Genomic DNA, 25,092 nt, shown 5'->3' on the forward strand with positions numbered 1-25,092 from the left:
GATCTTATCATTGATGGTCACTATTTTTTGGGCAATGAGCGATTACCATCTTTCACAATTAGTCGATATTGCCACTATAATGGTGGCGGTAGAAGAAGATGAAAACAATACAGATATTGATGCTAAAGACTGCAACTGTTGTATTTGTCATACATCTAACAAAAGTACAACCTTGCGGAGTGCCATGTTGACATATCTCCCAATTTTGATAAGAGCGTATGCATTTTCCAGTTTTCAACATGGTTTCTTGGTTCACATCGGCAATAACTACGTTTCAGTGATAATATCTGCAGATTTTGGCACAGGTAATGGTCGTTCAAATGTCATTTTATTAAAAGGAGCTGGCCACTTCCCACTCTTTGCATACAGGTAGTCAGTCTGGCGAGACTACAATCTACCCCATAGCAGCCCTCTCCTCATATTCACACATTCGTCCCAGCTTCTTAGGAATGCATGGCTGTTTTGACGCTTTTCACCGTCTGAGACAAGGTTCACATTGTTCAACCTGCTGCCTCACGGTAGAAACTGATCGAGTTGTTTCCTCCAGCTAGCGCAAACATCTCGCTCTTCATAGGTGCTTTTGGCAGCCACTTTGCGCTCCAGAGGGGTTTGTCGCCATGGGAATGTGTCGCAACGCATGACCGCGTTTCTATGCGCCATACTTTTGCTTTTGAGTCGTGGGATCTGATGACGCGTTAGTACGATTCCTGGTTAACGTGAATTCGATGCTCACCCTGATAGCAGGTATTCGCCCGTATCACTCCAGTCCAGGCTGAGTATCCAGCCTCCATGCCCGGTGAAGTTTGCTACTTGCTCTCCGGATGTGACGTCGTAGAGTGCGATGATTCGAGCATCACCTCCTGCGGCTAGGAGCTTCGATGCCGGAGAGAAGGCCACGCTGCGGACAGGGTGTACGAGGCCGGCTAAGGAGTGGGCGAGGCGTCCGGTTTCATTGTTGAAGACATATATCGATCCATTTTCGTGGCCGGACGTGGTGAAGGTGCCGTTGCGACTCTTAGATGTACGTTAGCAGTGTTCGTAATCGACAAAGGTAGGAAGAGGGTGGTGAAGTTTACCAGATCTACGCACAGCCCAAAGCTGCCTTTCGTCTCATACTCGCGTATCCGGGGCATGCCCTCGTCTTTGTTCAAGCTCCAGACGTTGATCTTGCCGTTGATGCTGGTGCTCGCCAAGTACTGGCCGTCTGCACTAAGGGCAATCGCCCAGATCTCACCCGGCTTGTTCTGGTCTGCGGAAATTGTCAGCTTCTGGTGGGCCACTACAATAACACTTCCTGTGGTCTCAAAGAAAGCATGAGGCGTACCCACCAACAATCTCTCCGTCTTCACTCCATACGCCATCCTCGTCCTGACTCCATATTTTGACCTTGCCTTCGAAGCCTGCACTCGCACCCCGTCGTGCCTTCTCTTCTCGTGCAGTTACGAGGTGGTGTATGCCGAGCGGATGCGCCTTGTCGAGTGTTTGTATTACCGGGAACTCTGCCTGTGTGGTGTCGTAGACGTTGATGCTACTTGAGCCGGATGCTGAGAGTAATTGTGTGCTAGTCGGTGCTACGGCGAAGACATCGCTCGCTTTGGGATGCGCCGAGTCGACCGTGTGGAGAGTGAGGTATTGTTTTGACTACAGGGTGTTAGAATGACGTATGTGATGCATAGAAAGAAACATACCATGGCGACTGATTCACAACTCTAAGGACCTGCTCCTTGGGCGTGATTATCGTGACATGAGCGGAATTTGAAGTTGAAAGCTAAATCCCAGCTCGATGAGGTCAGTACCAACACGAAAACGCGATGTCACCAGGTCCCGCCGCCATCCCACTTGCAGCCCCACCATACACCAAAGGGACCCCTTAGCTTCACCGCCAATCACACCCCGCAGCGCCCGGCAGCTCCAAATTCACGATAGGCATGCCATTGATTCTATCGCGAATCACCAGAAGCCTGTTGAACGAGTCACGAAGCGGTACCCTGCAGATTACGACTCATCTACGCCTGAATCACCCCTCACTGCCTACCCTTCATCCCAACAACACCTGCAACACATCTTCCTTCCGCACCTTCACCTACCACACCTCCACCATGGCGCCCCTCGACTCCATTCCCATCTCCAAAGATGCCCTCTCCGCCCACCAACCCATAGTAATTTCTGGTCCTTCGGGCGCCGGTAAATCCACTATCCTCAAGCGCCTTTTCGACGAGTTCCCAGGCAAATTCGGCTTCAGCATATCGCACACGACGCGCGGGCCCAGGGGAACCGAGCAAGATGGCAAGGAGTACTACTTTGTAACCAAGGAGGAGTTTTTGGAGTTGATAGAGAAGAAGGGGTTTGTGGAGCATGCACAGTTTGGAGGCAATCACTATGGTACGAGTATCAAGGCTGTGAATGATATTGCGGAGAGGGGTCAGGTTTGTATTTTGGACATCGAGATGGAGGTACGTTCTTCTAGTTACTCTATGCTATGTGCATGTGGACTGACATGTGTTGGTGTTGTTGTAGGGCGTTAAGCAAGTCGCGAACCATCCTACATTCCCTCGCCCACGGTTCCTCTTCCTGCAACCGCCGTCTATGGAGATCCTGGAGGAACGATTGAGAAGTCGCGCAACGGACAAGGAGGAGGCTATCTTGAAGAGGCTCAACCAAGCGAAGGTCGAGATGGAGTTCGCGCATAGTGGACAGGCACCACATGACAAGATCGTGATCAACGACGACTTGGACAAGGCATACAAGGAAGTCAAGGAGTTTGTCGTTGGCACTGAGGCATAATAGCGAAAAGGACGTTGACGATACCACATGAAACGAGTCGAGAATGCAAAGAGCGTCAAGTGAATATTATAGATTTTTTTTTGATAATTGAAAACTATCGAAGCCATAAGGTTCATCAGATACCGTCGTAGAAAATTCAGCAAAGGCCGTCCTACCACTTTGGGATTCAGACAGCCTCAGAGCTTGACTCTATTTCCATGTGTCTCATCATATGAACCGTATATGGCTGGATGAACCTGGCTTGTTCGACCAAGCACGTAGTAGCCCGTCAACTCCGACCATTGTCGGAGAGCGTCTACCCTCAGATCCGAAAAGTGTGTGGAAATGAACGTTCCTCGCCTCAAGAATAAGCCCCATTGAGTTACCATCCATAGCACTTTGTTTTACCAAAGTGCCGGAAGGCAATCGCATAACCATAAACTGGACGAGAAGACCCTCCATACCTGGCACTTTCCGGTGTCTCCCTCCTCCTCCATGTAGCCAGCAGACCCTCAGCAGGTAAGCAAGGTAGCCAACGGACTCATGTCATCATCCAGGTGCCAGCCCCTCCACTCACAGCCTCCGGAGAGCTGACGCAAAGGAGTGCGAACGGGTAAAAAGACGCGGAAAGTGTCGTAGTCGGTGATGGAAGCCGCGGCTTCTATGGCGGTTCGTTGCTGAAAGTGCGATCGCGAAGATCGTTGTCCGGGGACTTTCTCCCAAAGCGCGAGAAGAGACACCTCGAAAGGCGCTCTGTGCGTGTGCTTCGTTGCGATTCTTCGAGCGAGGAACGTTGGAAGGAGAGAGCAAGTGGAATGGGGGAAACTTTTTTAGATGGGGCGGAGGCCGGAGGATCATAACACCGGTCAGGCAGGCTAGGTGGAAGTGGACTGGCGCCTGCAAGGGTGCCTGGGAAGCTTCGTGCATCGGCTCTTTCTTTGCTGAGCGCGTCGTCGGTGAAGAACATAAAGTCTATCCCGTCTCCCTTGCGCGCAACCTGTCACCCACTGCCACCAGCTTGGAAACACTTCCCCGCGACCAGAAGATTCCCAGACGAGCGCGTACAAACATACACCCTTCTTCAACTTGGGAGATCGACGCCGCAAGCTCGCGCAAAGCTTCGCAACTACCAACTTCGACGATTTAGACGCGCCCAAGAAACGGGACATAATCACAAGAGATGGCTCTATTCGGTCAGCCGGCAGCCGCCGCCACAAGCTCCACTACAGGTGACACCAGCAAGGACGTCGAGGTGCCCGCCGGCCAAGTACCCAGCGACAGCATATCTGACCTCCAATTCTCGCCGACGAACGATTTCCTCGCAGTGGGAAGCTGGGACAAGAAGGTCTACATCTACGAAGTCAACGGCAATGGTGCGCAAGGAAAGTGGATGTTCGAATGCCCAGGTCATGTTCTTGGTCTGGGATGGTCAAAGGTACGTTTACTGAGGCGATGGGGACATGATGACTGCATGCTAACATGAACTAGGATGGTACCCGTATAGCAGCCGGCGACTCAACAGGCATGCTCAACATTGTCGACTTCCGCACTGCCCCCGCCAGCGGCACCGTCCCTGCGCAACAAGCCAAAGCCCACGAGAACGGCATCAAGTGCGTCCGCTGGTTCCAGACTGGCGGTAAGGACTACGTCGCGACCGGTTCCTGGGACAAGACCGTCAAGTTCTGGGACCTCCAAGGCGCTGAACCAGTCGGTACACTGACGTGTCAGGAGCGTGTCTACAGCATGGATATCAAGGACCAGTTGCTAGTTATCGCAACCGCCGAGCGCCACATCCATATGGTCAATCTCTCAAACCCCACAACCATCTACAAGACCATCACTAGCCCTCTCAAGTGGCAAACAAGGGTTGTCAGCTGCTTCTCAGACGCGACTGGTTTTGCCGTTGGCTCCATCGAAGGACGATGCGCCATTCAATACGTCGAAGAGAAGGACACCAGGTAAGCATCCTCATTCATACGTACTTTGACACACAACATCTAACGCGTCTTCAGCCTCAACTTCTCTTTCAAGTGCCATCGCCAACAAGACCCCGCGAACCGTGACATCGCCAAGGTCCACTCAGTAAACGCCATATCCTTCCACCCACAACACGGCACCTTCTCCACCGCAGGCTCCGACGGCACCTTCCACTTCTGGGACAAGGACGCCAAGCACCGCCTCAAAGGATACCCCGAGGTCGGCGGCAGCATCGTCGCAACGGGCTTTAGCAAGGACGGCAACATCTTCGCCTACGCCGTCAGTTACGACTGGAGCAAGGGTTTTGGTGGCAACACCCAAAACTACCCCATCAAGATCAAACTTCATCCCATTCTAGGGGACGAGTGCAAGCCGAGGCCGGGAAGCAAGAAGAGGTAATCCTTGATATATTAGGGATTCTTTTTCTTTCTTCTATGTATGTTGGCTTTTGCTGACAACGATGTCTGAAAGCCCTACCGCAACGATAGTAGGGGCTTTGTCTTCGGCGCTCAGGAAGCGGACGAGTGGCGAGCACAGGGCGTAAGAGAAGCAGCACTGTGCTTGACGGATCTACAGCACTCAACAGATCTACGCCCCACATCTCACGCCCATAACGCTGTTCTCGATTGGAAGATATCACGGTGTTTGTCGTTTCTTGGTTTCCTGCATTAGCGTTCAAGGGGACTGGCGTATTTGGAGATATAGTACCACGAGCTACTCGGGCTCATCAGTAGGATAGGCAGGAAAATGTAATCTCATTACTGTACATTTGGCTACGTCATCGAATAGTGCTCTTCTTGCTTCTTCCTTTTTACCCTCCGTCTTCTTCCAGACGTGACTAAACCAGATACTACAAGGCAACTACTGACTGGTGTGCCTCTAAAGAATCACTCCAAAAAGCCTGGAAAGATCTGCTAGTGGCAATCGTTACGACAAAGCAACAAACTGATCACGCTGGTAAGTTCTCAGGTTTGCGAGCAGGAACAAGCGTCCTAGACAGACGCCTGCTGATCACACCAACCGTTTGACAGCAAACCACTCCCTCTCCAGATACTTATAAGCTCCTAGTCCTTCGCTCCCATTGTCTTCTCATCAAGCAGTCAACCGACCACAACCCACTCACCCATCCATCCCCTTTCATCCCACCTTCCTAAACTCATACTGTCATGCTAACGAGCCTAGAATCATGCGTTCGATGGAGAGGATGGTCGAACGAGAGCACTTTATGTACGTGACCCAAAGGCACCAACAATGTCCAAATCACACCATTTCCCCTCACCACCACCCCCTTATCAGGCCTCTTGACCCATTCGTCTCGCGCAGAGGAACTGATCGTCTGTCCTTGTCTATCCCGTCAACCCAAACAAGGGTGGACATACACCCACATGAACAAGGAGACTTCAACCTAGCCCTCTGAGTCGGGAATTTGTTGCTGTCAGATGTGTTTGTGCGGTATCCTTTTTCCCTTTCTTTTCTTTTCTTTTCTTTTTTCCTTTCTCATGTCCTATGGACGACTATCGGCTTCACTTGTTCACGGTCATATTGGCATTTTTATCAGGAGGTAAGTCGTTCCTTATCCTTTTTGGGGATGATCCGGTGAGGGGTGTGTGTGTGGTTCTGCATCCTTACATAATGGTATCTGATGGGATTTTGTTCGAGCTGAGAAGGAGGAAAAAGTGTGGATTGAGGTATGTTGTGTCGCTTTGCGATTGGAGAACAATAACCGTGAATAGGTGCGTGATGATCGACATGGCAGGATACGACAGGCTGACTTAGGTCAGCATAAGAGACAGTGCAGAGTGGGAGATTGCTACTAAGACGGTGGTGCGGGTGACTTGTAGAACATGTGTTCAGCTATCTCTAAGAATACATGAGATATTTAAACTGATAGATTCCGAATACTGTGACCATTGAACGCAACATACTCTGCGAATGAGATGTCTCAATAACATGGATAGTGAGCGACCAAAGACTGCAGCTCTTAATCGAGCTTCTTTACTCCTGTGGAAAGGGCAGATCACTACTTCCAGATAGTCGAGTTATGGTTGCGCCCTTTGCCTGCCAAATGTGGATGTTGGGACTCTATTGCAACCACGGTACATGCCTTCTATGATCCAACATGAAGAACCGCACCTACCTTATAAACCCTGCAGTAACACCTCTCCTTGAACCTCTGCACTTTGTTCTTAACGATCCAAATAACTCTTTCCTTCAAATATTCAGAGAATCTACAACAATGCAGCTCCGCAAAATCCCCTACTCGCTCGTCACAGCCGACTCCGCCGCCATAGCTGCCATCCAAGATTCCTCCAACCCATCTTCCCGCTCCCAACGCTTCAGTACCGCGCACCACCACCTCGAAGAGATCACGCCTGTTGTCCCCTCAAATGCACACTTCACTCACTCAACACCACCCTGGACACCATACGGCTACACACTCTGGCATCCGCTCATCGCCGCATCCCAGAATCTAACCGAGTACCATGAAATCCTCCTCCCCAGTTTTCTCTACGAAGACCTACTGCGCTGTCACAGCGCATGGGTAGCAACAAACCGCATCCACACATCCCTTCTCAGCGAAGTCGTCGAAACACTGCAGTGTACGAAGTCTGGGAAGAAACTAGCATCCCTACTTGATGGTAAGAGGAAATGGTTTATCCGCCTTGATCAAATGTCTCCAAAAGATTCCCCCATGGGTGGCAAATTACCTAGCTCAACGGTCGAAGAGGTCATCACAAGGATTTGTAGCAGTATGCGCGCATATGGATGTCTGACGCGGGAGTTTGAGGATGCGAAGAAAGACGATAGGGAGATGCAGATTAAGCTTGTACTGAATCCTTGGGATGAAGCTATGGATCCTGGCAAGGAGTTTCGCGTCTTTGTGCCGCCACCTGCTGCTAAGACTGGGCGGGAAGCAAATGCGACGGAATTTGCGATCAGCGCCATTAGTCAGTATAGGTGGCCGATGGTATTCGAAGCGCCATGGGGATTTAACTTGCAACAGACTGTGGACCTGGTTGACGCGGGTGCGAAGACGGTGTTGACGGATATTGTGGCCTATACGAGGAGAGAGCTTAGCAAGGATATGACGGGGTTGCTGCTAGAATATGGTTTCAGCTTCGATGTTGCATTACAGCAGGGTGGGAGCGTACAACTAGTGGAGATCAACCCTTTTGGTGCGCTATCAGGATGTGGAGCTTGTCTCTTCAACTGGGTGTTGGATGGAAAGGTGATGTATGGACTGGAACAGCCACAGTTCACTGTAACAGTATAGGAGAGAAATTAGGATAGACGACTGTATATGTATGTGTGCGATGTGCATAATGCACCGTGTACTTGGATTTTCCAGGTCTGTTGATCCGGAGGTGGTTCCTACTACTGGAGAAAAACCTCCAGGCCCGTCATTGACTTTGGCAGGCACGGCGTGTTGGTTTGCGGTTGCAGCGATCCGAAGTATGCTGCAGGTATCAAATGATGACAAGTCGCAGTCGTGCACCTAGGCCAAGGAAAGCCGCGTGGATGCTAGCCCCTCGAGTACTCTGACACGAGTTGAGCTGAATTCTGAATGAGCCGACGAATGTGCTGTACAAGATCTCACGTCTCTAGACCACGTTCAGGAGGCATGTTGGCCGCAGCCCGTATATCCCCTGTACTTTTCAGTCTCGCGTGCCTCCGTGTCTCATCGGTTCTAAGAAGCTCTCCAAGCGCCTTGAAGTTAACCGGCTTGGTCATGAAGTAGTCAATCCCCGAACTCCACGCCTCTAGCTTAGCACTTGACGATGCTAAGCCAGTAAGTGCAATTATAGAACATTTCGGCATGTTACTATTTCGTTCGTATTCGCGAATGGCACGTGTAGCACTCATTCCGTCCATGACCGGCATGGACATGTCCATCAGTATGACATCGAATTTGGGCGAGCCTTCCCGGTATTTGTCCAAGGCTTCTTGTCCGTTCGATGCCTCTTCGAACTGAAGACCGTTTTTCTTCATGAATGCAATGAGGAGCCTTCGGTTCAAGAGGTTGTCATCAACGATGAGCGTGTGCGATATATCAGGGTCTTCTTCGAGAGGCGATGTAATTGAAGGCTGCGCAGTGGTGGACCCAGCTGTAGAAGAACCGATCGGCCTAGATGAACCAAAGTGGAGAGACTTAATGGATTCATGCATCGAGTTCATTGGTGAAGAGGCACGCGTCTGCTGTTGAATCTCTTGCGACATAGGCCGTGGTGGTGGGCTAGCCGGACCAGTGGACTCCAGATTCTCATCCGGATGGTCGTAGCGATCCAGACATCGGTTGAGGACATAAGCCAATTTGTAAGGTCCACAAGGTTGGGTGATAATCTCAACGACAGATTCCCGGTTTGTCACACGGACATCCGAACCGAGAGTCGCGGCTTCGAGTGCGTCCATTCCAACAAAAATAGTTACTGGGGCGCGTTGGCCATGGACTCTCCGTTCCCGAATCGTAGCGAGATAGTCAAAAGACAATTCAGGACAAATGACGATATCGGCATGATGACCTTCCCACTCGGTTGTCTTCACAACCTCCATCTTAAGGTGTGTCTCTAGGGTGTAGACTAGAGCATTGGTGAAGCGTAAAAGGCCTTCGTCCGTCTTTGAGACGTTGTTGTTTTCGCTCGGCCCAGCTATCTTCTTGCGAAGGATGCATATCCTCCGGTCTTTTAATCTCGGTAGGTAAGACAAGTATTGCGCTCGCTCAGTCGTTAGTGCACCAGGAATTTCGGGTTTGGTAAGAGCGAGTTTGACTATGATTTTAGTGCCGACTTGGGGGTCACTGCTGACCTCAACCTTGCCACCGTTCGTGTCGATGATCTGGCGGATCTAAGATTTTGGAGCGTGAAGTCAGCGTATGTCTTACATGCAATTCACACGTCGGAGGTCTTACTATGCTCAGGCCCAAGCCTGTGCCGGGCGCGTGTGAATTCTCCTGGGAGAATGGCTGGAAGATCCGATTTGCAAGAAACTCGGGATTCATACCTGAGCCAGTATCCGTGATAGTGAGTGTGATCGCAGTAGGAGCATAGGTATTCTCTCCCATGCTGCTAGAACGTAGGGAAATATGGATATATCCTGTTTCCGTATACTTCACGGCGTTGCCAAATAAATTCATCACTATTCTCCTCCAAGATCCAATCGGGAATGAGAAGACCCAATCATCATCGCAAGCCAGATCGAGAACGACGAAACGTGCCTTGCGTTGTGGGAATGGGATTGCGTATTCATCGGTAGGTGATAGTGGCGCTTCCATGAGCTTTGAGGTGACCGGGATATATGAGGATCCAGAAAAGACAGCTTCGACGACTTCTTCAGTTGCGATGCTAAGATCAAATGCGGGATCTCTTCTTCTTCGGTTCTTCAATGGCTTAGAGGATAGTCGTATCGTGTTTGCATTTTTCAGTCTTTTGGAGGAGACGTTCTTCTTGGCCTCGCTGATCTTGGCGTAGTCCATAACATGGTCGATGGTATCGAGAAGAGTCGTACCGCAAGCGTGCAAAGAGTTCATCATACTGGTTTGGAATGAATCTAGCGGCGTATCCTTGATAAACTCAAGTGTACCCAGTATGCCGTGCAAGGGCGAACGTAACTCGTGTGAGATGGATGCGACGAACGTCGTCTTAGCCTATAGCAACCCTTTAGTTATTGCCACCTCCATGCATCCCTCACTACTTACCTGGTTCAAAGCCACAGCATCCAATCTTGACAGCTCCCTCATGATTGAGTGACTGAAGATCTTGAAATATGCCAAATCCACCGAAGCGGACAGTAACCGATATGGATCATTGCTCCAGCATAGACAACCAGCGAACCATCGGGCCCTCTCGAAATCCCAAAAGGGGATAAAAGCGACACTGCGTGCCTTGGGAAACATAGCCTGGATAGCAGTCGATCCTCGCTGTGGCCGACCGTTGGTCTTGCGTTTCGATGGTTTGGTAGGTGACAGATGTTCAGTGGCGTTAGAGCTCGACACCTCCTCAGTTGACGACAAAGAACAACCATCGGCGTTGAATGTGAAGATTTTGCCATGTGGATATTCATGAAATAAGCGCGAAAGGTCAGGTTCCAACAATGTCCCGTAGTCCGGATTATCTTTATCGCTCGGAGTTGCCATCCCAAGCAACTGACACATCTTGGAACTCGACGAGGAAGCGCCGCGTAGATGTCCTTCAGTACTATTAGAGCTTGCCTCGTCGCTAGAGGACCTGGACTGATACGATTCGGAGGGTGCCTCAGTACCACTTCCCGAGGCGTTATTGCTACGACGTTGTCCACCGCTCGCGGCAACGCTCGCATCGAGTATGAGCACACCGTCCAGATCGCTCGAGCCCATCATTACATTTGCAGCACGTGAGAACATGGACTTTGAGTCAGTAGGTAAGATAGAGTCCTCTAAATTTGATATATCAGTTAGTGTATATCTCACACACGGCTTGAATGAGGATGTTGCTTACGAAGCGTGCGGATTGATCGGTGTCGAGCAGATTTAGCACGAGTTCTCTTTGACATCGCTGATGGTGGACGACTCAGAGTAGTCTGGGTTGACGCGACACCATCCCGCACATTTTTTGCACCGTCTGCAGATGCTATCTCCTTGTCTGTTGTGGAAGATAAATCGGATGATGTTTGCGAAGGTACTAACGAATCGTGCCGCGCTTCTCCATCAAAAGGTACAAGGGCAGACGCGCCTTCAGCGAAAGAGACAAGACCGCGTGTAAACCTCTCTCCTCGCCTGTACTGGTCTCTCATCATGTACGTGTTCAGGTAATCAACAACCGTAGAACCCAGGTCTTTGAGTAAGTCTATTTCCTCTTTGAGAAGACCATTTCGGCTCTTGGTGTCGAAGATGCAAAGCGTTCCGACTATCGCGTCATTTGGAGACTTCAATGCGACGCTGGCGTAAAAGCGCATATCAGAGTTGCCTTGGATATCCGCTCGAAAGCATGTACTCCGATCTGTGGTGAGATCATTGATCACCAGGACTGGTTCGTCGTTTGGATTCAATTCCAAGACCTTTTCGCATATACCCCAGCTCCGCGGAATGCTTACGTTCCCGAGCCAGAGTGCATGCGAAGCGTCACCTGGGGCTTCTGGTCGTAGGGGTAAGTCACAGGTGGCCTCCGCAAGTATGTGTTGGCGTTCATCGTCAAGGAGTGATATCATGGACCGTTGTGCTCCCATCCGAATGGCAGTAAGTTGACACAAGGCTGTCAGAGTCGAATCGAGGGATAGTCGAGGTACATGGCTTTCCAAATTGCCGACATGTGGAATGTTGCGAAATGCTGCGCCATAAAGAAGCAGCACATCCCGTTCTCTCCTTATCCCATGGCGGTCCGTCTTGGTTTCCCTGCGGCTGTTCGGCTGTTGACTCATGATGCGCAGCACGGGTGACTAGGCCATAAAAGGTCGAAGACGTCCAGGAGCTACCTCAGACTCCATACTCCGCCATTAGGACCGTGATAGAAGGACGGCAACTGTTTGCATCTACTAAAGATCAAGACATCGTGGGGTGCGGAGTGAAAGTTTGCATATCGCCACACGACGCGAACCGACTTGACACAGGCGGCAATGGGTCTGGCGGGTCGGCAAGATGCTAGTGTGGTTATCGCTACTCAGACGGTACCAGGCTAATGCAGCCGCGTTACCTCCTCACTGGCCGGGCGTTGTGTACCACCAGCCTATGGCATCTAGCATCGTCCTAGAGCATCTAGAAGTGCGTATGGGCATTCCCTAGTCTTGGTCCCCCAAAGTGCATTTCAATTAAGGCCGCATAAGGTCTAGGGTTTGGTCTAGAGTTGTTCGGTCGCAAATGCGGCGAATATGCAACGTGTTAGTTGGATTTGCTTAGGTAATGGAAGCGATTTGATGCTGAGGGCAACTAACTACGCGCGGTATCCCACTATCTCGGTACTAGAGTAGGTTACTGAACTGCAAAAACATAACTACAAAGCGTGCGGGTACTGGACGATATGCGTCTGTTGAGAAAGCCCGGGATGCGCGGATCCGCTCTGACGTCACGATCTTAGCGCCTTGGCAATACTATCCTCTTTGCGGCTGGTCACGGCTTTCTTCCGAATACCATCAACAGTATCAGCACCACTGCTTCGGGGTAGAATTTACGACTTCAGTATCATATCCTCACAGAAGACAGAGAAGTAAGATCAAGGTTCTAAAGACGAAGTGATAAGTTGTCGCAACTCTAAAATACCCGATAGCCCACAGAGCAAGAGAACGCACGTTCCCACCAACATGAGAAATTGATTCAAAGCTGAGGTGTCCAGACAATAAATTGGAATGAAGTCACTGAATTGAAATGTTTGCGGCTTGTTGCCCAGATTGTGGTCGTACAACAAACATTGCAACCTTCTTAGCAGCTTTCTAATGATATGGCTACGAAGAAGCTGTTTGATCCCGTCTATGTTCGTCCCGAACTCGACCAGATAACCGGAAGCTGATACTACCAATCCATCCCACGAGGAGCGATTTGGTTAGGGATAAAATAAAACATGGAAAGTTACAAAGTAAAGTCGTTAAAATCGAGGACGTTACTCAGTCTACCTCACGCGGAATCCCATCGTTTCTCAAGCCTTGATCTCGCGCATATTCCTCATCATCATGACCGTGTACATCCGTGACGTACTTCTCGAACTCGTTGACCACTCCAACCGCCTGGTCTACATGCGCATAGCGTAACGTTTCCTTTTTGTATTGTGCTAGCTGCCGAGCAGTGCTGATCGTGTTTCTAATCTGCCGGCCGTTCAGTTTATATCGTGCGAGGATGTCAAGCTTTTTGCTGATTTCTTTGTTGTCGATGTTCTCACCAGCTTCCGACAACGATTGGACAAAATTTCTCAAGACCTCCCAACGACCGTCTCTATCCAGCGGTGGGTAGTGGAGCGCGAGCTGAATGCGGGACTTGAATGCCTCGTCGAAGGTGCCGATACGATTAGTCGTCAAGATCAAGATGCCATCGTAGTATTCCAAAACGCGCAGGAACACGGAGACTAGCGCATTGCGCTGAAGACCCATCTTTGTTCTCTCTTTGAGAAACACGTCTGCTTCATCCAGTAGAACCACGCAGTCCCAAGTACTTCCAACGTAGAGAGCTGATTCAAGATACTTCTCAACATTTTCGGCGTACATTATCCTCTTTTTCCGCCACTGCGTTCGATAGTACAACAGGAGTCCGCTAGGCCGGCTCTGGTCTGCATTGAAGTCGCCTTTTGAACTCAAGTACCAAGAGCTGGTGGAGCAGATCCAGCTATGTTCGAAAGCGGTGGATGACCTCGCTAACGCGGGTGCTCGAGTTAAAACCCGTGACGTCCGCACTCTAACAGAGCTGCAACATGCACAGATTCGGGAGCTCGATGTGAAGCTCCTCAAAGTGCTCGAAGAGCAAAAACAATTCAAAGCCCAGGTGGTTCAGTTACTGCGGGTTGCAACTTCGCACAAAAGTATCACAGAGCGGATAGGCGTTGACGTTTGCAGCATAAGCAAAACAGCATATCGCATCGAGTTAATGGAGTGATGCAATTCTTCAAGCCGAAGATATTGCCCGAGATGGCACTTCTTACAGTTCAGTCCTTCGTGCGTCGGGACTTGACACCAACGCTGCCTAGCCCTAATGAACAGAAAATGCGAAAGACAATTATGGATTGGGCTCTAGGAAAGGGATCGTTGCTCTTGGTTGTGCAGGTTGGCCTTCGTGCGCAGAAGCAAGCGAAAGAACTGGCAACAAATGTGATCGAGAATCTGAAGCTCAGTAACCAATGCGTATTCTGGAATCTACCGCTGACCCGCACTTCATCAAGTGCGCATACTATGGCGGAGCTCTTCAGAGGCATCATCTTTCAAGCACTCCAATACTCCAGTGATCTGTTCAGCAGCTGTGCCGAGCAGTTGAACCTCTCGAAGATCAACGCTGCTCATACGGAACGCGAATGGGTCGACCTTATCTGCCTTCTCTTTTCCAAAATACCAACGGCTTTCATAGTAATCGAAACAGAGGCACTCCAAAGGGCCTACCAACATGACCTCGTTTGGAGCGATCGGCTCTCCGAACATCTTCAACACGTTGTCGACCAAAGCTCCGCGGCAGGATGTGAGCTAAAACTCCTCCTCGTCTTGTATGGAAATTCTCATCGATGCTGTGCGACTGCTTCAAGCTCCAAGTGGGTCCGTGTCGCGAGAATGCACCAACTGACGCCGGTACCTCCGCACCTGCGGCACGTAGCGCGTCGATCCGGTTTGTTAACTAAGGGGTGGAAGATGCAGAAGCCTAAAGGGTGAAGTCAATGATGAATGAGAGTCTTCCGCCCTGATCCTGCAAGAGTTGTGTCATTGTGGGTAGCATCTGGACGTTGAAGGATCTTTCTTTACGCTCGCAATTGATCGTGTTGTTGCTTGGGTGGGTATTGAAGCGTCCATCATGCAGTTAGTACCGAGAAAAGATGTCACAGTTAAAGGAATCGATGTTGACTAGATATGTCGAGATTGATAAAAGGTCACGTGACTTATCGATACGCACCTACCATCGCGCGAGCGCGCCTTCCGTCCATTTCGCGCCTGCATCATCGCTCTCCCTCCCAATTTCATTCGCACAAATCTCCATCACATCTCAACATCTATCGCACACCTCTACAAATCCTACCCTCATACCACCACTATCAATCCACGTCACGACAAAACATGATGCTCACAGCATCGTTCTTTTCGCACCAAATGCCGCACTACTCCGCATACACGCCACCGCGATCATCACCACTCTCTGAGCGCTCTGCAAATACAAGCCCACGGACATTCGACTTCAGCATGTCCTCACCCCTCAAAGAGAAATCCGCGATGCCACAACGCGCGTTCAAGGTCAACCCTGTGATGCAGACGCGCGACGCCACTACAAAGCGAAGGAGGGACATGTTCTTCAAGCGCGTGCAGAACGACCGGGATGACAAGAAGTGGCAATCGCGGGGTGAACAGGTACGTGATGTTGCTATGCAGACATGAGTATCGATGCTAATTCACAATGCAGATCCAACAACTAGACTTCGTGTCCGAGCGCAAACGCTGGGAAGCCGAGAAAGCGCGTCAAGCACCACAAGAAAACGATGACATCATCGACGACATGCTGGACGACGCGACGCTACCTGAATTACCAAACTATGCGCCTCAGTACGATCCCGAGATGACGGAAGCCGACTACGTCGCTGCACAAGAAGAGTACGAGTTACAACAGTTGATTGCGTCAATGGAGCAAGAATCGGATGCACGGTCACAGCATTACGGTAGCGACGATGACGACTACGATTCGATATTCATGGAGTGCGCGACGGCGGGGCATGATCAATTTCAGCAACAGCCGCGACGCGTGCATGACGCGTTCAATGGTGAAGACGTGATGGATATGGATATGACGGATGGCTGAAGAGTGTTCCGACACGAGATGTACGCGGCTTCATCAAGAAGTCGCTTTTAAGATGGTGGCTCTGTGATGAAGGCGTAGGAGCAATACACATGTTGTAGAATACCTTGACAATTCAATGGAACAGACTGTTTGGGGGAAGACATCATGTATATATTGGGTATCTGGGAAGAATGAAGCAGACAAGCTATCGCACAAGGAGATCACTGAGTCGGGCAGCCCTGATCCATATCCTGAAGCGCTTCCTGCGCAGCGTTCATATCGCCAACCAGATCAGGCGGTGGAGAGCCAGCGGCTTGCATCTATATAGTATTAGCATTCATAGCATTGAGCGTCAGAAAGCAATCACATACCTTCTGCATCCGCTCAACGATGTATTCCCTGTCCTGCGGGTTGTCGTCGCTGTACCCTTTCCTTTCAAACCTGCCCACGATCTCTCTGACCAATGTCTGCTGTTCCTCATACCTCTTGAGGTCATCCTTCTCCGTCTTTTCCTTGTTCTTATCCATCCACGCCGGAAATTTGTCATCTAGCTCCTTCATCGGTTCGTAGAGGATGTCCTTGTTGGTAAGCTGCTCCATCATGCCCATGAGCACTTTGCTGAAGTCTTCGTCACCTCCTTCGCCACCACCGAAACCGCCGGATTCCATGGACGCGAGCATCTGCGCAAGGATGTCGTCTTGGGAAGAGGATGCGGCGGCGGAGGTAGCGGTATCGGAGGAGGACTGCATGCGCTCCATAGTCTTCTTGATAGTTTCTTGGAAGCTCTTCTCCGCTTTCGCAGCGGTTTCCTTCTCAGACTGGCTAGGTGCTGCCTTCTCCTTTGTTTCACTTGCACCCTCACCGGTATGCTCGTGTGCATGTGCGTGTATATGTCCAGGATCTTGAAGCGGGTTCGCGCCACCCATCTCCTCACTCATCTCCTTCATAATATCCTCAAACTGTTTCTGGAAGTCGCCCTGTCCAAGGAGCTGTTCCATCTCCTTCTTGAGTTGTTCCTGGAAAGCATCCGGGTCTTCCATCATGAGTTCGGCAGGCGAGATGTCTGAGGGTGGCCTACCGGGCCCGGAGGATGACGGCGCATCGCTGGACTTGGGGTAGGCTGCTTCTATCGACGAGGCAGTTGGAGCTTTGGCATCGAGCTTGGTGTTTGCGAATTCGTCGAGTACGTCGTCAAGGTCGGAAAGGTCGTCTTCCTCAGGATCTGACGCTACCTCGGGTGGAGGGGCAGCGGTGGCTGCTGGTTTGGCAGGCTCCTGCTCTTCCTTCTTCACGGCCGTATCTGCCATCTTGCTGTAGAATCACTCCGAAGTAGAGGTAAAGGCTACTTGGATTATGAGTAATACGAACAGAAACAGGTGAAGTAGATCGTAGCTGTTAGGAGTAGGCATGTGCCATATCAGCCTCGGCCCGCGAATAGGCACTCAATCACACATAAGCGGGGCATCAAGCCAAGACCTAGCGCGGGGCAGATCGCGCATCGCACCTTCCACCTCGCGACGGGATCTAGCCCGAATCCCAACGCTGTGGCGCCCGATAATTGTTGTCAGTCACGTGCAACCGTAACTCAACTTCACCTTGTCCTCGAAGGTGTTTCATCGTCACCTTTACCACACTCTTAGGACGTATACAAGCGCGACGCCACACACGATAGCTCGCTATCTACAATTCGCGATCTCTAGAATCTTCTCTCTCTACTACTCGCTTCGTCAATACTTTATCACATAAACCCACCGGACAAGCTAGAGGCGCAACAGCCTTAGATCTACACCCTCACCATGTCTCTTTGCGTGAATCGACTGTCAGAAGAGAGGTACGCGCACTTACTCTTCAGCGCACCTAGGCTCCGCTAACTCAGATGCTAGAAAGTCATGGCGACGAGACCACCCCTTTGGCTTCTTCGCAAAGCCAATGCGCGGCGCCAACGGCATGATGGACCTCAAGCGGTGGGAATGCGGTGTACCCGGTAAAGAGAAGACTATATGGGAAGGCGGTCTCTTCAAGCTCGAGGTCGCATTCCCGGATGAGTACCCAACAAAGCCTCCAAAGTGTACGTCCACATCCGTTGATGAGCGGCCTCCGTTCTTGCAGCCCCTGCAACAGTCTCACGAATCCCGCTAACACGTAAAGCAGGCAAATTCGTCCCCCCGCTATTCCACCCAAACGTCTACCCGTCCGGCACCGTCTGCCTGAGCATCCTGAACGAAGAAGAAGGCTGGAAACCCGCGATAAACATCAAGGAGATCCTTCTAGGCATACAATCACTTCTCGACGAGCCTAACCCAGAGTCTCCAGCGCAAGCCGACGCGTTCAATCTGTTCAAGAAAGACAAGGCCGCGTATGAGCGAAAGGTCAAACAGATCGTCAAGGAGAACCCAGCGCCGTAGTATGACGATAAAGAGATGGATACACAGCCCAAAGAGATTGAAGAATCGGACAAAGAAATTTGGCCGGATTGGTTAAGCGGGAGAGTGGAGCAGTTGTCTCGTGAAATGGGAGAAGAGCTGATATTTGGAAATAATCCTCCGCTCAACCGCAGGTGTCGTCAAGGCAAGGTCGATGTGCTCCTGCTTTTTTCCTTTGACTTCTTGGCTTCGGCACGATTGGTATTGACGTCTTTGACGAATACAATACGGATCCTGGCGTTTAGGGCAGCAATCGAGCATGATACGAGTGCTTAGATGGGGAGAAGAGCCTTATATGGCTTATGATACCTAACTTCTTCCTAGTCTTCTGGCATATCGCCTAGAGAATAACATACATGATTCACTCATATATACTGGCCGCTGGTAAGATTGCTTGCGCATACGGCACTGAAGACAAAAGATTGTGACGGTGAGGATACTCGAGGGAAAGTAAAGCCACTGAATCATGTGATTGAAGCAACACCGGTAATTACATGATCAAAAGACAGCATGCAGCAAAGTGATGTAAAATATATTAAAACCATCCGGTCATTCAGAAATCCGGTGATAAGAAGTCTAGCAGCCCATTTGCTGCTCCCTCACGACATGTGCCCGACAATTATCCTTTAATAGTACAAGCCTCAGTCTTACAGATCTCCCCACGATTCCCATCCAATTTTGTGCCCCTCGCCAGCCCCTGCATTGAAACCCAAAAGTGATAGGAAAGGCGACCGAAGTCTCATGGTATAGTGCGTGCCAAATTCGTGTCACACCTAGTATGGGCGGTATGCTGACCCGCCTCTTCCGCCGCGGTATCCACCACGGTAGCCGCCTCCTCGTGGAGCGCCGCCGCCGTAGCCGCCACCATATCCACCGCGTCCATATGGTGAGCCGCGACCGCCGTATCCTCCGCCTCGAGGGCCACCTCGGCCGCCGCGTCCGCCTCGTGTCATACCGGGAAGGTTCGTTCGCTTAGGGACGACCTGAACGCAAGTCAGTTTTAGGTCGCGCATCTGACGTGAAATGTTCTGTGTCTCGTACCTTTAGATTCCGGCTGCGGAACTGGCTGTTGTCAAGGACCAAGGCCTCATTGACTAGATGTGGTTCTGTGAACTCCACATACGCATACCTGCATACGCTCATTAGCGTTCCGATCTTTCTGCCAAACTCTTGCCAGGTAGCGAAAGATACTTTCGCGACGACTGTGATTCCAACCTTACGCGACTAGTTGCGCGCAAACTGTTGAATGCGTCAAAGCAAAATATGGAAATGCGCAAATCTTCAAAGGAAACCTCCTCTTAGTACTGACCCTTTAGGATGACCGGTGAACTTGTCCAGCAATATGGTAACACGGTTGATGCTCCCGATGCTCTGGAAGTGTGCCTGGATCTCTTCTGGGCTCGCGCCGTAGTCGACGTTGCCGACAAAGACACTTCGCGCGTCGACGTCTTCTTTGCTCTCGCGCATCTCGTGGCGTTCGAGATCGGTCTCGCTTTGCATCTGGCGCAGCTTCTGGGCTTCTTCCTCCATCTCCTGTACGCGACGCCTCATTGCTGAGATCTCCTCCTACATTGCGCTGTTAGCATGCTCCCTTTCATAATCGAAACTTGTTTCCGTGTGCAACTCCTGGCAGTGTTGTCCTTTCTAACAGTTTCTCGCGCGCGCCGGGGTGGATCGTATCGTACCTCTTCGTTGGGATCTTCCGCGGTATCGAGACGCTCATCTTCCTCGCGCTTCTGTTCAATCTCGGCGTCGGACATGATGGTTCAGGTATGGTTGTATGTCTAGGAAACACGTCAGTAAATGAGAACACTTAGCGGACCGCCCTTGACTTACCGGGCTAACGTGAATGTTCCGGGCCGTGAACGGTGATTAAGCTGCGACCGTGGGCGCTAGTAGTTCACTTTTAGTGTAATTAGACTAAGCACTGAACGTGACAACGTGTAAGTGACTATTGAAGGTTTTGTAGGCTAGGAGGCAGCTGACGCAGGTGAAGGTAATGTTGCTCACACGAAATGACGAATGGCGCTGGGGAAGCTTGTAGCGCGACGCTAACAAGGCAGCGGAGCCTCACTTATATAAGCACAGGCCCCGCCTGCAGCTGCGAAAGACAAAGACCAACACTGTCTCATTTTCCGCCGCTATAGTAGTATCAACGCTGTTCACCATAAAGACTGTACCCCGATTTTCTCTCTCAATCTCTCAACAGCCGCCTGTGTAGTGTATAACGCTTTTGTTAATTTCCAACCGCGACGACGATAGTATCTGATGCGGCAGCGGCACTGTGTGAGATAAGAAGCATGCCCAAGTTTGAGTAATGCACGCTCAGCCGCTTACCTTTGGCGAGGGGCTTTAAAACCGAGCTTCTTCATTGTTTCGTTGTACGTATTGGGGATCTGTCGTCACTGTCAGCACTGGCGAAAGTAGATAGCACTAGTGGTGATCTGGCACGCTCAATACCGATGGATGGTGGAGGAGATTATACATCTGGAAAGAGAAGCAACACGCCCTCATCAGCTATACTATGGTGGTTGACCGAGAGATGACATAGTACATTATCACCCTTGCGTTTCTTGCAATTAGCATTTCTTCTTCAATTTTACCTACTCGATTAATGATGGAAAAGCATGGTCAAACAGATCTCGCCAGCTTAACCGTTCGAGACACACTACGTCAGTAGAATGTGGAGTAGGAAATAGCAAGCGCCGATTCTAGTACCTAATGAGTTTCCGAATTTGAGAGAGGCCGTTGATGTAGAACTACCGTTGATGGAACCCTGCCTGCAAGTCAACGCTTCTTGAGCCCTCCTGATATATGGATGAGCCGCTCACCTATCCATCGAGCCCCGTAACCTCGTTGTAATCTTCGCGCTTCAAAACAACATTTGATCCCCGACCTATTTCATGCATTTTTCGGATCAAACGAACGAGAAATTCCTCCGGCAACGCTGAGAACTCAGCTTTCCAATGCTTGAACACCGTATAGACAATATCTTCGACGGCCCACACATCCACACAAAGCCGAAGCAAAGGATCATTATCGGGCAGATTCGAGAGAGCGTAGGTGATAAGACAGGAAGTGGGAAACCATGGCACTGGCGGCGTGACACGAGTAAAATAACCGTCCATTAGTGCAGACTTCAGCCCGGGAACGATCAACCTGTCTGCTAGAACATAACTCTGAGTCGCTATACTCGGATGACAACCGCGGTCTGTGTAGACGTCTGCTCCCACGTTTCCATTGTTCAACCAATCAGCGAAGGTGTCAAATGCATCGATCTCGACATCGGTAATCTTGATAACACCATCATCCGTCTCCCTGAATGCACCGGAGAGTGCTCCGCGAAAGTAGCCGGTGTGACGCTTGAGGACTTCGGTATTTAGAATGTACTCCTTGCCTTCTTCGCCAATTTTGACTATAATCGTTTCTTCAACCGATGCCACACTGTGTAGAAATCATTAATATGTCCCAATATGCTGGAAAGTACATACCTGGGAAAAACTACCGTGTCAGGAGTTGAGGGTGCCATATGTCGTGATCGAGTGGATTGATCTCGAATGTAAGTGGAAGTAAGAAAGTTCGGTAATCTGCTCTAACATGAGATGATAGCTGCCTATAAGAGTCAGTATGCTTGCTGTAGATGAAAGCATGTGATAGCAAGTGCGTAACAAGCTGATTGTACATGAGCTGGATGCTACCAACCAACACTTAAAAACCAACCGGGAGCTGTATCAGTTGTGACAATGATTGTGTGTCGCCTGAATGACATAGGGGCTACTGTGCTCCGCCATGATGTGACTGTGAAGGTGAAGAAGGATGTTATCCACCCTGCTACTCTGGATCTCTGCACACTGCTCCAGTGACTCGTCGCCCTTCTTGTGCCCGTCGCCTCGGCCAAACGATCCTTCTTCAAAGGCAGCTGCATTGAAGGCGAGTGCTCAATCAACGCGAACTACTGAGACCCAAACGAGTATTGCGGTAATAGCCCAGGGTATTACACGGATGTTGATTATCCAGATTGCAGGACGCCCTGCAATTGCTACGACTGCCAGTGCCAGTACAGACGGGAGTGCTAGACCCTTACAGTAAGCTTTACCATGAAACACAATGGAGAATATGAAAAGGCTCACGATGTCGGTAGAGTTATGGTGTCAAAGTACTGGAGGAGCAAGAGGGGTGGCGATATCTAGTTGCTTGTGGCGAGTGTCAGGAACTAGCTCAGCAGGATGCACAGTAGAACACGTTCGTAGCGTCACATAGAATTCAAATCGAAGTATTGCAGGGTTATCTTTGCTTTCGTGGCAACATTCCACGCCACACTACAAGAATACTGGGTACGACAATTGAATCAACGCCCGACAGATGGAAAGGGTCTCCAACGACGGCTGGTAGACTTCATGGAACGCTTGAAATGTTGAACCGCTTGTGTTACTAGATCTACAGAGACGTGCGCTAAATCCATGCTTGTACCGGACGTGCCAACCAGGCGTGTTTATCGACTTGATGCGGTGCTGGAATCTCTCCAAACCGAAGCCACTGTAAGGTGCAGCTGGTTTCGGGGACAATATGCCCATGCTATTCATTGGTTTCGTGAGTGTGCCGAGAAGCACGGAGCCACATTCGAAGGACTGGTTTTTGTCCTCAATACACGTATAGGTACCGCAGAACTTGTCGAACCATCCCTGACAGACACCTATTGCTTCTTGAATCAGTTCTGACCGACGAGCCTCCAATGTTTCTACTAAAGTCAATAACACGCTATCACAATCTGGCTACGTATTACTTACGAAGTATAGCTGGTGGAGTGCCCAATTCCATGTCCCGTAAAACTGTCTCATCGCTCTGTCGTAAAGCCATCAAAGTGGACAGGTTGAACTCCGTTTCCAGCTTGGAAACCCAGGAAACGAGCATCCATAACATCAGTTCCCGGCCATAAGTTGTCGGACCAGCGTACCTTGCCCGAAGATCAGTTATCCATACCTCGGCAATCAAGTCGAAAGCCTCCCAGCACCTGTAATAATCCACTAGCATAGCTAATTTGGCAAGGAATTCGAGACTTAGTGACCTCGGCACTTGACGAAAGCGGAGATGCAAGATGTTCAATAACATGCCGAAGGCTTTCGGATCCCAGTCCGTGGTGTTTACATGATAAAAACCATCGTCCCCTTAGAGACTCTCATTCCATGATGTGAATTCGCTCTTGAACTTTGGTGAAGCAGAGATTAGGTGCTGCGATGAGACTTGGTAGACTACAGCAGGGCGGGTGGCCTCGCTTGGCGCAGGTCGGCTTGAGTCGTCAGTCAATGCATCGGAAGTCGAATCATGTAGTGGTTCGTCTTGCTGTTCATCTCGTTCTCCTGCCGTGTGTTCAATCCCATTATTCTCCTCGACAGCTTGTTCCCAGACAGCAAAGGCTGCGCAAGGATTGCATAGTGTTAAAAAGACATCTCCGGTTTCAGCTATAATGTTACGTTCGTTATGGGGCAATGTCATGGGTAAGTTGAGGATTGTATAATACTTGTGCAGGTCTGAGCCTCGGGGCTTTGAAGGTCCCGAAGTTCGGCGTTCTCCTGACTTATGAGGCGCAGGTTAGGCGCGTTGTGGTCAAACCTGGGGAGAACGGATTTCGCTCGTGCGAAAACATGTTCGACCAGCCGCCCTCGTTTCCTTTCACCCACCCCCATTGTACAATAATTCTGTTTGTAATGTTATTTTCGTGATTTGTTTGAACAATCAATCCAGGAGAACAACTCTCGAAATGTGTTGTGGTGTCCGCGATGTGTTGTGTGCCTGAGTAAGGTGTGGAAACGTGGAAAGTGTCCATCCCCGCTTTCCACATGCAGCTCGTTCACGCTAAGTCGCGTCCCCATCAACGCGCCCTGCCACATTCATGGAAAGCGTTACCACTTCTACGTCACCTTGATACAGCCTGGGTTTTCTAGATGAATATACTTTCCACGAGAGTGCGAAGAGAAGTCACTCGATGCGCCGGTGCATGCGCTACCAGAATGCACCGGCACTCGGAACCCTACCGATAACCCTCCTCATAAGAGCGTGCTATTTACCCTACAGCTCAGGTGCGAACGCCACGACGCGCCATCCGGGAACACAAGCTTTGATACGTACCTTGATCGGTCAAGCGGGTGATGTGCACCTAGATCTGCAAAAGCAAGTGCACGCTGGAAAAGCATCGAAAGCTAAAACCGTCGTCTTCTCAAACCACTACACACACATTTAACCGCTAGCTCCTCAACAGCGGTGTTCATCCAAGTCTAACTAGACCGGTGCGGCGATCATCCCACCAGAAAGTGCCGGAGTAAGGCAACCTGCCTTGAAACCAGGGTGCGGGGGTTTTAAAGGTCTTTGGAACATCGGTGGCTTCGCGTTCGCGTAGAAAAGTAGCCTAGGTATACGGCAATAACAGACCGACATGTCTCGAGAAGCATGATGGTCAAGATGTTCCGATTGCGTAAACAGAAACTCGACGAATGAAGAATGAATATAGACGAGTTA

The 25,092-nt window shown here is 50.4% G+C and overlaps 10 protein-coding genes across 10 annotated transcripts; 5 read left to right on the forward strand and 5 right to left on the reverse strand.

Annotated features, from left to right (window-relative positions):
* Positions 1-500: 500 nt before the first annotated feature.
* ALTATR162_LOCUS9892 (uncharacterized protein) lies at positions 501-1,691 on the reverse strand (the record flags this gene model as incomplete). The annotated part of the gene is made up of 5 exons (XM_043317528.1): positions 501-684; positions 734-1,014; positions 1,077-1,249; positions 1,329-1,641; positions 1,689-1,691. The coding sequence occupies 5 exons, from the start codon at positions 1,689-1,691 to the stop codon at positions 501-503; spliced, it is 954 nt and encodes a 317-aa protein (XP_043173463.1).
* Positions 1,692-2,099: 408 nt separating this feature from the next.
* On the forward strand, positions 2,100-2,784 carry ALTATR162_LOCUS9893 (uncharacterized protein; the record flags this gene model as incomplete). The annotated part of the gene is made up of 2 exons (XM_043317529.1): positions 2,100-2,453; positions 2,518-2,784. 2 exons carry the CDS (start codon positions 2,100-2,102, stop codon positions 2,782-2,784), a joined length of 621 nt encoding a protein of 206 aa, XP_043173464.1.
* A 1,159-nt stretch (positions 2,785-3,943) lies between these two features.
* ALTATR162_LOCUS9894 (uncharacterized protein) lies at positions 3,944-5,139 on the forward strand (the record flags this gene model as incomplete). The annotated part of the gene is made up of 3 exons (XM_043317530.1): positions 3,944-4,198; positions 4,252-4,721; positions 4,776-5,139. The coding sequence occupies 3 exons, from the start codon at positions 3,944-3,946 to the stop codon at positions 5,137-5,139; spliced, it is 1,089 nt and encodes a 362-aa protein (XP_043173465.1).
* Positions 5,140-6,976: 1,837 nt separating this feature from the next.
* Positions 6,977-8,014, forward strand: ALTATR162_LOCUS9895 (uncharacterized protein; the record flags this gene model as incomplete). Its single annotated transcript, XM_043317531.1, has 1 exon — positions 6,977-8,014. One exon carries the CDS (start codon positions 6,977-6,979, stop codon positions 8,012-8,014), a length of 1,038 nt encoding a protein of 345 aa, XP_043173466.1.
* A 320-nt stretch (positions 8,015-8,334) lies between these two features.
* ALTATR162_LOCUS9896 (uncharacterized protein) lies at positions 8,335-12,129 on the reverse strand (the record flags this gene model as incomplete). Its single annotated transcript, XM_043317532.1, has 4 exons — positions 8,335-9,582; positions 9,647-10,381; positions 10,433-11,148; positions 11,211-12,129. The coding sequence occupies 4 exons, from the start codon at positions 12,127-12,129 to the stop codon at positions 8,335-8,337; spliced, it is 3,618 nt and encodes a 1,205-aa protein (XP_043173467.1).
* A 1,176-nt stretch (positions 12,130-13,305) lies between these two features.
* On the reverse strand, positions 13,306-13,899 carry ALTATR162_LOCUS9897 (uncharacterized protein; the record flags this gene model as incomplete). Its single annotated transcript, XM_043317533.1, has 1 exon — positions 13,306-13,899. One exon carries the CDS (start codon positions 13,897-13,899, stop codon positions 13,306-13,308), a length of 594 nt encoding a protein of 197 aa, XP_043173468.1.
* Positions 13,900-15,444: 1,545 nt separating this feature from the next.
* ALTATR162_LOCUS9898 (uncharacterized protein) lies at positions 15,445-16,177 on the forward strand (the record flags this gene model as incomplete). Its single annotated transcript, XM_043317534.1, has 2 exons — positions 15,445-15,732; positions 15,785-16,177. 2 exons carry the CDS (start codon positions 15,445-15,447, stop codon positions 16,175-16,177), a joined length of 681 nt encoding a protein of 226 aa, XP_043173469.1.
* A 200-nt stretch (positions 16,178-16,377) lies between these two features.
* Positions 16,378-17,463, reverse strand: ALTATR162_LOCUS9899 (uncharacterized protein; the record flags this gene model as incomplete). The annotated part of the gene is made up of 2 exons (XM_043317535.1): positions 16,378-16,476; positions 16,528-17,463. 2 exons carry the CDS (start codon positions 17,461-17,463, stop codon positions 16,378-16,380), a joined length of 1,035 nt encoding a protein of 344 aa, XP_043173470.1.
* A 489-nt stretch (positions 17,464-17,952) lies between these two features.
* ALTATR162_LOCUS9900 (uncharacterized protein) lies at positions 17,953-18,561 on the forward strand (the record flags this gene model as incomplete). The annotated part of the gene is made up of 3 exons (XM_043317536.1): positions 17,953-17,987; positions 18,040-18,224; positions 18,308-18,561. The coding sequence occupies 3 exons, from the start codon at positions 17,953-17,955 to the stop codon at positions 18,559-18,561; spliced, it is 474 nt and encodes a 157-aa protein (XP_043173471.1).
* A 791-nt stretch (positions 18,562-19,352) lies between these two features.
* ALTATR162_LOCUS9901 (uncharacterized protein) lies at positions 19,353-23,610 on the reverse strand (the record flags this gene model as incomplete). The annotated part of the gene is made up of 9 exons (XM_043317537.1): positions 19,353-19,562; positions 19,621-19,708; positions 19,889-20,145; positions 20,204-20,363; positions 20,416-20,456; positions 21,507-22,023; positions 22,085-22,192; positions 23,050-23,317; positions 23,367-23,610. 9 exons carry the CDS (start codon positions 23,608-23,610, stop codon positions 19,353-19,355), a joined length of 1,893 nt encoding a protein of 630 aa, XP_043173472.1.
* Between the last annotated feature and the right edge of the window lie 1,482 nt (positions 23,611-25,092).

Source organism: Alternaria atra (assembly GCF_907166805.1).
Source record: "Alternaria atra isolate CS162 genome assembly, contig: 32, whole genome shotgun sequence".
Taxonomy (NCBI): domain Eukaryota; kingdom Fungi; phylum Ascomycota; class Dothideomycetes; order Pleosporales; family Pleosporaceae; genus Alternaria; species Alternaria atra.